The sequence below is a fragment of the Blennius ocellaris genome (genome assembly GCF_963422515.1).
Source record: "Blennius ocellaris genome assembly, chromosome: 23".
In the NCBI taxonomy this organism is placed as follows: Eukaryota; Metazoa; Chordata; class Actinopteri; order Blenniiformes; family Blenniidae; genus Blennius; species Blennius ocellaris.
In genome coordinates, this window is record NC_137672.1 from 5,546,576 (window position 1) to 5,561,147 (window position 14,572).

At 47.0% G+C, this 14,572-nt stretch overlaps 1 protein-coding gene across 1 annotated transcript; it reads left to right on the forward strand.

Moving 5' to 3' along the window:
• The first annotated feature begins 533 nt into the window (after window positions 1-533).
• Window positions 534-6,695, forward strand: trmt10a (tRNA methyltransferase 10A). Its single transcript, XM_080519122.1, has 7 exons — window positions 534-749; window positions 1,365-1,530; window positions 1,637-1,708; window positions 1,799-1,873; window positions 3,956-4,105; window positions 4,182-4,287; window positions 5,887-6,695. The coding sequence occupies exons 1-7, from the start codon at window positions 550-552 to the stop codon at window positions 6,087-6,089; spliced, it is 972 nt and encodes a 323-aa protein (XP_080375248.1). The 5' UTR covers window positions 534-549; the 3' UTR covers window positions 6,090-6,695.
• Window positions 6,696-14,572: the final 7,877 nt, after the last annotated feature.

Below are 14,572 nucleotides of genomic sequence, written 5' to 3' on the forward strand. Positions count from 1 at the left end.
TTATACCTTATTTTCTAAAGTATTAGTTACATAACTTTTAGTTACTTACTTTTCAAAATCATGATGCACAGTCTACAAAAAGAGAACGTGAAGAATGATGAGTGAGACTGAGAATAGGATGTTCCTGCTGGCTTTTTTTTTTTGCCCCCCTCTTTTTTCTTCTTATTTTCTTATTCTTTCCTTTTGGTGGGTTGGAGGTGGAAATATGAGAATAATCATAAATATGATACGTGTGACAATGATTTATATAAATCTGAATTGCGCAATAAAGACATTAGAACAAGAACATTCACGTGGAATAATAATTTGAAAGAAAATATTTGTAAATTCTGTTTTCCGCTTGCCTGAACGCACCAGGCGCGCATTTATGACGCATGTCAGACGTGCCACACGCACCCCTATGACGCACATCTTGTGCGTCCACGTGTCTCTCTCCATCAGGGGACCGGTGTGTTTCAGTTCGCCTGATTTTGTTTGCAGAAGCTGTCGAACGAACTCAAACGGGCCGTGAAACGCCGCTTTGCACAAAACTAGGAAACAACCGGGGGCATGGAAACAAACGTTGTGTCCGACGAAGGCATCAAAAGTGAGACTTTAGTCCAGCAGGGGGGTGAAAGTGAAGCTGGCAGCGAGCAGACGGCGGGACACGGCGACAGGGACTCTGCAGCGGAAGTCCAAACTCTGTCCAAACGACAGAGGAAGAAGCTCCAGCGGCAGCAGAAGTGGGAGGAAGAGAGGGAATCACGAAAGTAAGAGCATTGTTCAAAACAATTCTACAGAGAAACTGAACACGACCAGCAGCGGTTTCAGTGTGTCACGTTTATTGTTTTCTTTTCCGACGTTCTGATTGTCACTAACAACTATTTAATCAAAGTTGTTCTGTTACTTGGGGGAAAGGAGCATTGTGAAGTGTTTGGGAAGGAGAAACTACACGTTTCTTTCCAGATATCAGGAAAGTGAGTTTGAAAATCATCAGTTTTGATTGAAATGTGAAAGACTTCATGTGTTTTATATAATTGATTCCCCATGACATTATTAAACTGTTGTCATTCTAGTCAGGGCATGTAAAAGCCCATTTTTATCAAGATCAGAAATGGACAGGGTGTATTTCCTGATCTAATAATGTAGTGCTGAAAGAAAACGACAACAAATGTCTAAATATTTCAAAGTAAAAGGCTAAAAGTGTGTGCACAGATGCACAGAGTAGCACCAGTTTCAGTGGAATGGGATTGAAATCAGGGTTTTTCTGTTTTCTCTAACTGGGTTTGAAGGAAAAAAATCCTTAGCTGAGCTGAAAGTTTGCTTATGTTGTGACAACGGATGACACAGAATAAAGAACCGTTGTGTTTTCTTGTCTCCGGCAGACAAAAACGAAAAGACCGAAAGCAGCAACGCCGGCTGCAGCGGCAGAATGACCCGGAGGAGGGGAAAGACCAGCAGAGCTCCAGAAAGCGTCCCTGCAGGGAGAACGCTCCCGGCTCCATGAAGCTGATCCTGGACTGCAGCTTTGACGGCTTGATGCTCGTCAAGGTAAACCCAAAAAAAAAAAAACGACTCCCGGAAGAAACGGCGACAAAACGTTCTGCTTTTCCCTTCAGCTTACTGGAGCTTCTTTTTGTGTTTGCGGGTTCCTCAGCACATCCAGAAGCTTCACAAACAAATCCAGCGGTGTTATGCTGAGAACAGACGGGCAAAAAATCCAGTGCGGGTCAGTAGATCTCAGCTCCACCGACGAATACCGACGCTTCCTCCAAAACTTCAGTCTCCTGAAACATACATTGCCCCCACCCCCTTCCAGTTTTATCTCACGAGCTTCGGAGGGCAGCTGAAGCAGAGCATGGATGAGAAGGACAAAGGATGGGTGAACTGGAAGGTGAGCAGCCAAGCAGGTACTGCAGTTTAATTGACATTTCCGCTGCACTTCCTGCTCCACGGCCAAGCCCCCGAGTGGCGGTGACCATCAGACCATGTTCAGGGTGTTCACAGGTTTGGTGGCGAAAATAATATGTACAGTTTGACAAATCTGAAGAAGATGGAGTTGATAGGCCCGCGACAGCTTTGGGAGTTTGTTTTCTCAAATTGATGATGATTTAATATTGGGAAGTGGGGAAAAAGTCCAACATTGTTGGGGAAGATGAATGTCGTTAAAATAATCACAGCCCCTCAGTTTAACTATGTGGTTATGATGTCGCCAACTACAATCCCACATGATATATTTACAAACACAACAAACGCGGTTGGGATTGGTTCTTGTGAGGTTTGATCAAAAATACCTAAAATGTTAAAAGTTTTCACACTATGAACAGAAATCTGCGTCTCTCTGGACCAGGGGTCGACAACCCAACTCTTTGGTCCCTCCACTGCGGCTCCTTGAGCCTCGGTCCCACTGCACTTCATCCTGGAGGGACGTAAGGAGGCAAAGCCACCCAGAGCGCAGTCCCGCTACAAAATAGTGAAGTAAAATGTAGGGTCGTGACTGACGCAGCGACGTAACGTCATTACGCAACAGATGAATGTAGAATTGCAGCTGCAGGTCATGACAGCGGCTCAACTGGTGTCTGAAGCTGGGAGCTTCCTGTACCTTTCACAGTAAAACTGCAACAATTCCAGGAGGTTCATTCCAGACTTGTTGAGAGTGACGGAACATTCTAGTGAATTACACAACAACTACAGGACATTAAAGACACAACACTCACACTCATGGTTCTAACAATCCACATCTCCCACATTTATCTTCCATTTTAATAATGTGTAGCAATAAAGGAGCTGAGAGCTGCAATGCATTATGGGAGTTTCTGTTTGTGGTGTTTTAAATGTAATTATTGGGGGTTATGTTAGGTTTGTAGTGTTGGAAATAATTGTGTTGTTGTTGCTTAGTTCATGTAGGTTAGTTTATTAGTTGTAAGTCGTCAACCAGCAGTGAAGAAGGTTTTGTGTGTCGTGTCCTCCTGGCATGGTCTTCCTGTGGGACTGTCAAAATAAAATGTGTGGCTCTCTGGGTGTTGTGTTCAGTGGGAAACGGGACCAAATGGCTCTTTGAGCATTAAAGGTTGCGACCCCTGCTCTGGAATAGCCCTGCTCCTTGTGTCGGCCGAACACCTGGTTTCTGGGCATTCGAGACACTGATTAGGAGATTAGATTAGATTAGATTAGATTCTGGAATTCTAGTAAAGCTGATAGAAGTGTGACGTAAAATCCTCTGTGTTGTTTGCAGCGATGTTGATTTTGATATTTGTGTTTTGAATTTTCCACATTTCTTTATCGTCCCAGCTCATTGCTGATATTGTGTTTTTCCAGATTTATTTATATATGCCGCTCCTGTGGGGACAGGACGGTGGGGGCGTCGGCCTTTTATTTTGTTAATGTGTTGTTTTTTTGTTCCTGTTTCGAAAATGTTTTAAAAGTCAATAAAAACTTTAATTCCCAAAGAAAAATAAAATCCTTTGTTGTGCTCCAAAGGCAGGTTTGATTCTAATTGAATTGCTGAGCTCAACTCCTCTCCTGTGGACTTTAGTTAGTCTTAAATAAAATGGGAACAGACACAGTTCCTCCAGGATGAAAACACATTTGATGAGGAAACGCCACATCAACTCGCATCCAAAGCTCACAAACTGCTGCCCTTAATACAGATACTGTTACTACTACTAAAGGCTGCGGACACACTGAGTAATAGAAAGACGGAGGGGAATAGGACAACAGCCGTTTCTAAATATCTAAAATGAGATCAGACAGATGAGAGAGGACGAGGTGAAGCTGGTGCTGAACAAGTTAGGAGTAACAATCTACGAATCACAGTGTGGAAAAGATTCCTATAGATGGAGTAGTGACTAGAGCCGCTGGAGACACTGCGACCAGGTGAAACAGGAAGTGACGCAACACCACAGAACCCTACGAATGCCTTTCGTCTTCTCTGCGGTTCGTGTCCGCGTGTTTAAATCCCGCTGTCCTTTTGCAGGACGTCACATTCAAAACGGAGCACTACAGTGACGTGGTGGCCAAAGAGGACCTGGTGTACTTGACCTCCGACTCTCCCAACGTGCTCCAGGAGCTGGACCAAACCAAAGCCTACGTGATAGGAGGCTTAGTGGACCACAACCACCACAAGGTGTGTGTGAAATCAGTTGTATCACACGTTCACTGCGTGCTTCTGGGTGTGTAACTTGCTTGTGCTTGGTTTGCAGGGCATCACCTTCGAACGGGCCAAGGAGCGAGGGATCGAGCACGCCCAGCTCCCTCTGAGCAACTTCGTCAAGATGAACAGTCGAAAGGTTCTGACGGTCAACCACGGTGAGCTCTTGTATCAGGTCCATACAGTAAACGGAGCTTGTTGAAGGCTTCGCTTAAATGTGATTTCTGCGAATAGAATAGGAAGTCATGATGAGGGAAAGTAGGTGAAATCTCTCTCCGACAGCAGACGACTTCCTGTCAGTCAGACAAATCGGATTAAAAATCCCAGTTGGGAGCAGCGATGAACGGGCCCTCGCACGAACGTGTCTCCAAATCTGATGTTGTATGATCAACGGTTTTACAGAACAAGATCAAAGTGTTACTCAAAGTGATCAAAGTGTCACTGTAAATGCATGTGGATATGATCAGGGCAGCCATCTGGTCAGACAAGTACAGTTTTGGGCAGATTGGAGCTTGAACATGAAAGGTAGACACAGGGATCAAGAAATGTGGGGTCTGCATGACATCATCTTTAATAAACTCGTTCTATCTTTAAAACCTCACAATCACTTTATTAATCCCTGGAGAAATTCTTTATCAACGCAGCAGCAACACAATGTTTCCAGCTCTAATGCAGCTCCAGCTATTGGGACTATTTTCCGGGAGTTTAGCGTGGAGGAGGACGCAGCTTAATGGAAGGTGTGAATCTCCTGCTGACAGCCTGGAGGAGCGGCTGGTCATTGTTTTGATGTCAGAGCTTCTCCTGGAGAGCCGGAGTTTTACAACGCTGACGTCTGGAGGCAGAGCGGCGGCTTTGCTAACATTGCATGTTGCTGTGTTGCTTTTCTAACATTGCATGTTGCAGCTTTGCAGAGTTTTGAGTGTAAAATACGTCCAAACAGCGACATGTCATGAACAGTGAAGTAGCACAATGCTACTACGCTAGCCTGCTCGCTGGCTGCAAACCGTGGAATGGATTTCCTGACTCATTACTCCACGTCTCACTGAGACCCGCCTCCGTTCAGGGAATCCAGTCCACAGTTTGCAGAGCAGCGGCAGGGAAACACTTGAGTCATTTCAGCAACAGTAAAGCACAAACGCGGCTTCGTGGATCAGAAATCTACGCAGGTTGGATCTGAAAAAATGTCATAATATCTCAAAAAAAAAAGCACAAGCCTGTTCGAGCAAGGTAATGAGATGATTCACTTTTAGCCCCGGATGTTCAGACAAGCCTTAATGTCGAGCCCTGAGTGTGATAAATGAAAGTTCGGGTATGAGACCGGTTTTAAGAGGATGTTAACAATCACCAATGACATTTGTATCGGTAATGACAGACTGTCCCACGTATTCCGCGATCACTGGGAACACAATACTTCCTCAGACCTGGCCCAGGTTGTCTATAGGAGCTCCCCCATGTGAACAGGAAGTGCACTTCCTGTTTCCAGCAGGTGGTGCTATATGGCTATTAGCATCACGATCTGGACTGTGGCGCAACATGTAGAGTTTGAGGCCAGTCGGACCATGTTCAGGCTGTTCAACACAGCACTTCCTGTTTCATGGCGAAGCCTAACACGTTTCGAGCTTTGCAGTAGATTTGAATGACTTTTGCGCACTAATCCCTTTTCTATCAACTGACCAAATTAGAGTTCAGTGAAGGTCTTTGCTTTCAAAAAATCACTTTGTCAACATCCTGCTTTTCTGTGGTGGTTCTTCCTGTAGTGTTTGAGATCATCCTGGCCTACCTGGAGAAGTGCAGCTGGCAGGAGGCTTTCTTCACCGTCCTGCCTCTCCGGAAAGGAGCCGTCGCCATCGACCAGGACAGAACCAGCGCTCAAGAGAACGAGGACGACGATTCGGATTCTCACTCTGCTAACGAGCATTCAGGACAAAAGGACGGCTCTCAACACAGCAGCAACAGCTGATTATATTATATATGATAGATTGGAAATGAGGTTAAGAAGCTTCTGCCAAATTTGGTTTTGTTTTATTCCTCCAGTAGTTTTAAGCTGCTTTTTTCTTTTTATAGAGAGAAATGTTGCTTTGATGAAACCAAACTGTCCGTGTATTAAAACAGTTTGAGGGCTCAAACCTGTTTGAGCAAAACTTTGAGGAAATCTTACGTTTTGAATAAGAAACACTCAGATATTCGTGCGTTTTGTCCCAGGATGCCACTGTGACCGCCAGCGGAGATTTGGACTTTTCTTTTGAACAATGAGTGTGTGAGAGTCTGACACTGAAAGTTGAGCATCATCCTCATCCGTGAGTGAACTTTGAGTCTGTATGTTTCTGTATATTGAAGGTTTCTCTGCAGCTACATGGGATGGTAATGTTTTAATAACATTTAGTTACAGGCTCACAGAAGAACTCCTTCCCAGATTCACTTGGTCAATAAACACGTCAGTGACTGAGGGCCAACGCTCGCCAAGGACTCACTGTGGTTTGACCCCAGCGTTTTATTTATCAGAAGTTCTCTTCAGTTTTTTGAGTGTTTAAATGAAAATATTTAGGAATCTTTGCTAATATTGACTTGTGCCTTTTATATTTGTTCTTTTAGCAACTTGTGTTGTTCCACTTGCTCTCCTGTTCAGTGTTGATTGTGCAGGTTGACATACACAAGATAAAGAAATGTTTTTGACATCAGTGTATCCTATCATTTATTTTACAATGAGCTTGTTGAACTCCGTGGACTTGATTTGGATCAATTTAAAAGAGTTTTATATTTAAATGGGCCACTTTGTACTGACAGCACTGGGCCAGAGATCAAAAAAGTTGATAACCTTGGTTTTATGCTATGTTCAGTATGTATTTATTTTTTCTCTGTATTGCTGCTTGAAAAATAGATTATTTTACAACATTGGTCTTGGCCCCCGCACTTATTCAAAGATGGAGATTCCAGTCAGACAACTGGAACTTTGTTCAATTGGCTCTCATGTCAAAGGTCCTAGGCGTCATGTTATAGTTCCTCTCGTGGTGCCATGTGCCAGAGCAGAGCTGCCCAATTATGTGGGAACGGGCGAAACTCCCGATGACGTTTAATTTGTGATTCACCCATTGGGGCAACACACTTTTTAAAAATTGAAACAAGCCAGGAAGAGAGAGGACACACTTTCTGACTTCTGACTGACGTCATTCACAGCTATCAGCACATTACTGACGTATTACTGTTGCTAAAGCATTACACAGCGAATTCTGCAGAAAATAACCCTTTAAGCTCTGAACATCGTTGCTCCTTCAAGCCAAATCTCTCCACATTTCCCTGTTAAGCTCATCTGTGGTTTCTGTAGTGTAGTGGTTATCACGTTTGCTTCACACGCAAAAGGTCTCCTGTTCAAAACGGGGCAGAAACACAAGTGATGTGTTTAGTTAAAACTCCAAAACACAGTTCCGCTCTGGCTGATATGGTTTTAGTCTCGTTTGCACAGCTTTCAAGGAGACCTTCAGCACATCAATCGGTCCTTCCTTATCGTCATCCTGTGCAAACACTGACTGCCGTCTGAAAATCAGATTTGAAGGCCATCATTCATCTCATATTTCTGAAAGGAGATCCTTGTTCCTGATCACTTTCAATTGGCTCTCATGTCACAGGTCTTCTCCTGCCAAGTTGTCCTCAAATAAATGTCTTCTCCATGCACAAAACAGGTCCTGAAAGATACATACGCCACTTTCCACGCAAAGCTTGTGGAAGCTCCACTCTGAACCTTGTACACACACATTTTGGAGATGAGGAACCTGGCAGCGCTGATGGTGAGGTGGACAATTGAAGCCAGACTCATCTCATACATTTAATATCTTCACATATCAGACTTACAGATCCACGTAACCATAAGCAGCCAAAGCTGCAGTGGAATAGATGTTTCTCTAGTGGAACATTAGACTGAACATTACGACTGAATCAGCAGCTCTCTATGTCATAGTTTTCATCTTCAAATGATACAGTGGATAGAACTGATTGATTATCAATTGTGATAAAGTGTGTAAAAATCGGATTGTGATTTCTATTACCTTATTTTCTAACACAGTCATATTAGTAACAATTCAGCATGTTCATACAAATAAACACCATGTCGTCCTGTTTTTTTCTGTTTAGTGAGTAGAGATCATATAGAAAGGGTTACAGTTAGGGTTAAATAATAGTAAATGTAAATTACGTAGTAAAAAGTGATTGTCACAGCTGTTCCCTCCTAAAATGTGTCATTTGGTTGTTCATTTGTGTCGACCTAAATACATACAATTCAATGGCGGGGCGCCGGCCAAATGAGTGTGTATGTATTTTATTTATTTTTTATTAAAAAATACAGTACAGTCATTCCAATGTGCTTTTATAGAGAAAATAGAAAAGCCCAACATATCCACATGAGCAGCAGGTGTGTTTGTGACTGTGGAAAGGAAAAACTTCTCCATCAGGGAGAAACTTTGTAGAAACCAGAGTCAGAGGTGGAGGAATTCTGCTGACCGGTTGGGGTGAAAGGATGGAGGAGAGGAGAGGAGAGGGGAGGATAGAGGAGAGGAGAGGAGAGGAGAGGAGAGGAGAGGAGAGGAGTGGAGAGGAGAGGAGGAGAGGAGAGGAGAGGAGAGAGGAGAGGAAAGACAGAGATAGACTGGGTGGGGAGAAACATACAATACCCTTGTTAGTGCTACATATATTTCTTTTTCTTTTTTTATTACAGTAATCACAGTGATCCAAATGTTTTCCAGCTGCCATGAGATTAAACCAGCCTGAGCAACAACAGAGCAAAAATCAAAATAATCACAACAATTATAACAAAAGCAAAAACAAAAGGACACAAAACAAAGAACAAAAAAACATGATTTTGATCATTGAAAGAACAAGCGCAGAAAATAAGAAACATCGGCAGCAAATCTCATTAATGAGGAGTGGAAGTGTGCGCGCGTGTGTGTGTGTGTGTGTGTGTGTGTGTGTGTGTGTGTGTGTGTGTGTGAGCTCTTCCCACAGTTTAATCCCCATCTTCTTTGCCACCACTGGCCTTGCACTTTGCATCACAAATATTGCAGCGAGCATGATCTTCTTCAAAAGTGGAGCCATACTTTTGAGCGCTCTCTTTCCGCCATGCTTGCTCCGTTGTCTGAACAGGTAACTACTGACGTGTCTCGATCACGCTCTTGGAGGAAGGAGCTTGTTAGTGAGTGAAGAGACTGCTGGTGGTCTTATGTGTGCCTCTCCAACCACCGTTTATTGTCATGAATGAGACCCTCAATGTTTTGGACGCCCAAAGAGAACCAGAGGAGCTGGGGCTCATGCCGTACATTAAGGGAGCGATTGGGGCAAAAGTGGATGTGGGATGCTTTGCTGTTCCTTGCCCATGAGCCAGTGAATCCAGAACATCTGCAAGGGGTTTGAGCTGGCTCGAGATCTGCTCACACAATCCCTGGACTTTGTCCAGTACAGCAGGATGATGCTCTGCAGTGACCGGTGGATCCGCAGTCCTATTAAGGTCAGAGTCAGTCACATCAAAGTGGATTTGTGAAATTTTTCTGAAATATTATTAAAATTCTTTATTTTTCTATGCATTTCCTTTTTGTTTTTTGTTTGTTTTGTCTATTTTTATTTAGTTGTATTTGTGCATGAGGGTGAATCATCACTCTTTCACTTTCATAAAGTTATTTGGCCTGCATGCAATTCTTGTCCTCACCATTGAAGTGTGGGGGCACTAGTCTTAAACCTCACATTAAATCATACAGTCGCTCACTTTAAATAGGGAAACCTCGTACATTTCGGAAAATAAGCTGTGTGTGTGTATGTGTGTGTGTGCGCGTGTGCGTGTGCGTGTGCGTGTGTGTGTGGTTTGTCCACAGGATGTGAATGGAACTGTGTATGTATGTTCTTAAACATTTGGCTTCCATGTGACTTAACGCTGGTCTGTAATTGGCTACTTAAAGATTCTCTTCAGGGTGCGGCTCTCTGCGCCCCTGGCCAATCAACATCCAATCTGGTTCGTCATGACATTTGTCAATCAAAGTGACGCTCCTGGCAGCATACACTTATCATTCAAACTTATGGACATAAACTGAAGAATCCGACAGCGACCAGACAGGAGAAGATGGTGGCAGAAAAACTAAATTCAGTCACGAATTTACAAAAAATAACCCTAGCCTTAACCCAATCCTTTCACAAGGTGTTCACTGGAGGAAAAAAAAGGCGGATAAAGGAGCTTGGACCGGACCAACCAGACTTAAAGATCCAGCAGCACGCAGGAGGACAGAGAGACACCCGGTGCTTCTCCAGCATTGTTTATGCTAAACACAGTTGGCTAGCTGGGTGTGAAGTTAACTCTTTTTATTGCTCTTTTTATTGCTGTCTGCGTTTTCAAAGCACTGAAGTTTTGTGGACAACAACAGAGGTATGAGACCAGAGGTCCGTTTCACGAAGCAGGTTTAAGGATTACCCCAGGTTAATGAACACCGAGTTGAGGGAAATGCGGGATTTTCCATTTCACAAAGGGAGGTAACTCAAACCGGAGGAAGCGGGGTAACTCAAGCCTGTTTCACAAAGCGGTGTAACGTCAACTCCCGGTCAGTTACCGGGGCAACAGACGCTCTAGAACTAACCTGGTCGGGAGCAGGTTTTTGTCAGTGAACACGGAGTTTTGCTCTGGCTCCGCCCCCTTTCAGACGGACACGGGATTTCATTTCCTCATTCAGCGGGGGAGTTTTGGCGAAACAGTTCTGCAGTGCCTTATTCCCGAGGCAAATTACACGTCAACTTTATTCCCTCAATATGGAATGTGCTTTTGATAATGATCCGATTGATGAAGGCGCAGCATTACTTCGCCGAGAATTTAATATTCGCAGATAATATTCGCATCATCAGACCGCGCATAGATGTACTGGCATTTCCAGACACCTTCCTTTTTGAGCGGTACCGTTTTACTGCCGAGACCATTATGTACATCCACAGTTTAATCGCTCTGTACATTAGCAACATCACCAGCTGAGCCTTGCCCTGATGTCATAGCAGATATTGTGTGTTGCGCTGCGTTTCCTCGCAAATGGCAGAGCTGTCAGAGACATCATATGCCATCATCACTTCGGGGTCTGATCACCACCACCACCACCAAATAAAGACATGATGCACAATTAATTTGGTCTTTTTTATTTCCTACAAATACAAGAGCTAGTTTAGTTAATGTAGTTAGTAGTTCGCATAATTCACCTGGGACTGTACACCCACCCTTAACTTGTGCTCCAGTAGTTCAATTTACAGATCTACATTTCCTTAGCAGTTTTTTCCATCTTCTGGAGCAGGTGGAGTCTATAGATCTGTTTTACAGATAACTGGGAGGACATAAGGAGGACATGCAATTATTACAGTTGGACATGAATTCCACAGAATGAACCTCTGGTGTTTACTGAACATCTGTCTCACTGTGTCAGTCCTTGCAGTGGATGTTGAGGGACCCTCCGGCTGCTGCCCAGCCAGGCCCTGTTAAAAATAATGTGTCAATACTTCAGTGTAGACAAAATATCACTCTTTATTCCACCACAATGTTTCAGAAATGTAAACGGGATGAGAACTATCATACCTCTATGGGGGTCCGGTGCCAGAGGATTGCTAGTCTTCACTCCGTGTGGAGGTGAGTCGGTGTTGTCCTCCCCGGGGAGTGAGTGTCCTCCCCGGGGTGGTTCCCGTTCCCGTTTCTGTTCCTGTTCCGACGCCAGTTCCAAGAAGTCCCCCCGGGTTCCGTCCCGGCTCCAAGAAGTTCCCCCCGGGTTCCGTCCCGGCTCCAAGAAGTTCCCCCCGGGTTCCGTCCCGGCTCCAAGAAGTTCCCCCCGGGTCCCGTCCCGGCTCCAAGAAGTTCCCCCCGGGTCCCGTCCCGGCTCCAGGAAGTTCCCCCCGGGTCCCGTCCCGGCTCCAAGAAGTTCCCCCCGGGTCCCGTCCCGGGTCCAAGAAGTTCCCCCCGGGTCCCGTCCCGGGTCCAAGAAGTTCCCCCCGGGTCCCGTCCCGGCTCCAAGAAGGTCCCCCGGGTCCTATCCCGGTTCCAAGAAGCCCCCCCAGAGATTCCCCGGGTCCCGTCCCGGTTCCAAGAAGCCCCCCCAGAGATTCCCCGGGTCCCGTCCCGGTTCCAAGAGGCCCCCCCTGAGATTCCCCCCGGGTGCCGTCCCGGCTCCAGGAAGTTCCCCCCGGGTCCCGTCCCGGCTCCAGGAAGTTCCCCCCGGGTCCCGTCCCGGCTCCAAGAAGTTCCCCCCGGGTCCCGTCCCGGCTCCAAGAAGCCCCCCCAGAGATTCCCCGGGTCCCGTCCCGGTTCCAAGAAGCCCCCCCAGAGATTCCCCGGGTCCCGTCCCGGTTCCAAGAGGCCCCCCCTGAGATTCCCCCCGGGTCCCGTCCCGGCTCCAGGAAGTTCCCCCCGGGTCCCGTCCCAGCTCCAGGAAGTTCCCCCCGGGTCCCGTCCCGGCTCCAGGAAGTTCCCCCCGGGTCCCGTCCCGGCTCCAAGAAGCCCCCCCAGAGATTCCCCGGGTCCCGTCCCGGTTCCAAGAGGCCCCCCCAGAGATTCCCCGGGTCCCGTCCCGGTTCCAAGAGGCCCCCCCTGAGATTCCCCCGGGTCCCGTCCCGGTTCCAAGAGGCCCCCCCTGAGATTCCCCCGGGTCCCGTCCCGGTTCCAAGAGGCCCCCCCTGAGATTCCCCCGGGTCCCGTCCCGGTTCCAAGAGGCCCCCCCTGAGATTCCCCCGGGTCCCGTCCCGGTTCGAAGGGGCCCCCCTGAGATTCCCCCGGGTCCCGTCCCGGTTCCAAGGGGCCCCCCTGGGATTCCCCCGGGTCCCGTCCCGGTTCCAAGAGGCCCCCCCTGAGATTCCCCCGGGTCCCGTCCCGGTTCCAAGAGGCCCCCCGGAGTTCCCCGGGTCCCGTCACCTTTCCAGCTCCCCTTTCCCTGTTCCCTCAATAAAACATTAACTGTTTGCAAACAACTTTCTGCTTGAGGTCTGCTCTTGGGTTCAGGACACTCCACACGCCGGCGCCCAGCCATGACATTAAACCTGCTTCGTGAAACAGACCTCTGAAACATTTCTCTGAAAAATGAAAACAGCATGAAAGTCACTGCAGCCGTCTTGACAACAGCATGAAGCTAAAGTATTTGGGTTGATGAGGGTTTATGTCAAACTACTTTGTTGCTATTTTTTAATACTACGGACAAAAACTAAAAAACTACTTTCAGCCACTTGTATCCTGGATCTCATTCTTTCGGTCATGACCTAAAGCTCTGACCATAGGTGAGGGTAGGAACGAAGATCGACTGGTAAATCGAGAGCTTAGCCTTTTGGCTCAGCTCCTTCTTCACCACAACGGACCGATAAAACGACTGCATGACTGCAGATGCTGCACCGATCCGCCTGTCAATCTCACGCTCCATCTTCCTCTCACTCGTGAACAAGACCCCAAGACACTTGAACTCCTCGACACTTGAACTCCTCCACTTGGGACCTGGAGGGGGCAAGCCACCTTTTTCCGGTCGAGAACCATGGCCTTGGATTTAGAGGTGCTGATCCTCATCCCTGCTGCTTCACACTCGACTGCAAACCACGCCAGTGCATGCTGTAGGTCCAGGTTTAATGGAGCCAACAGAACCACATCATCTGCAAATAGCAGAGATGAGATCCTGTGGTCCCCAAACTGGACCCCCTCCGGCCCCTGGCTATGCCCAAAAATTCTGTCCATGTATGTGATGAACAGAATCGGTGGCAAAGGACAGTCCTGCCGGAGGCCAACGTGCACTGGGAACAGGTCTGACTTACTGCCGGCAATGCGAACCAGACTCCTGCTCCGGGTGTACAGGGAACGGGCAGCCCTTAAAAGGGCCCTGGACTCCATACTCCCGGAGCACCCCCCACAGGACGTCTCGAGGGACGCAGTTGAACGCCTTCTCCAGATCCACAAAACACATGTGGACTGGTTGGGCGAACTCCCATGAACCCTCAAGCACCTGGTGGAGGGTATAGAGCTGGTCCAGTGTTCCACAACCAGGACGAAAACCGCATTGTTCCTCTGCCCAACGACATCTCCAGTTGAGGTCAACAGCTCACCACCTCCGAGGTAAACAGTGTTGGTGGAAAATTGCTTCCCCCTCCTGAGACGTCGGATGGTTTTGCCAGAATTTGACAGCTCTGTCCCTCTCTTTACCCGAGTGTTCAAGACACGTGACCGGAGATCAGATGACATGACCACAAAGTCTATCATCGACCTCCAGCCAAGGGTGTCCTGCTGCCACGTGCACTTATAGACAACCCTGTGCTCGAACATGGTGTTCGTTATCGTCAAACTGTGACTAGCACAGAAGTCCAATAACAGAACACCGCTCAGGTTCAGATCGGGGAGGTTGTTCCTCCCAATCACCCCCTTCCAAGTCTCGCTGTCATTGCCCACGTGGGCATTGAAGTCCCCCAGAAGAACAATGG

Excerpts from the sequence above, each read along its gene's own strand:
- trmt10a (XM_080519122.1), top strand. The coding sequence starts at position 550 with ATGGAAACAAACGTTGTGTCCGACGAAGGCATCAAAAGTGAGACTTTA. Across the intron at positions 1,531-1,636 it reads ACGGCTTGATGCTCGTCAAG|CACATCCAGAAGCTTCACAA; the intron begins GTAAACCCAAAA and ends CGGGTTCCTCAG. Across the intron at positions 4,106-4,181 it reads TGGACCACAACCACCACAAG|GGCATCACCTTCGAACGGGC; the intron begins GTGTGTGTGAAA and ends CTTGGTTTGCAG.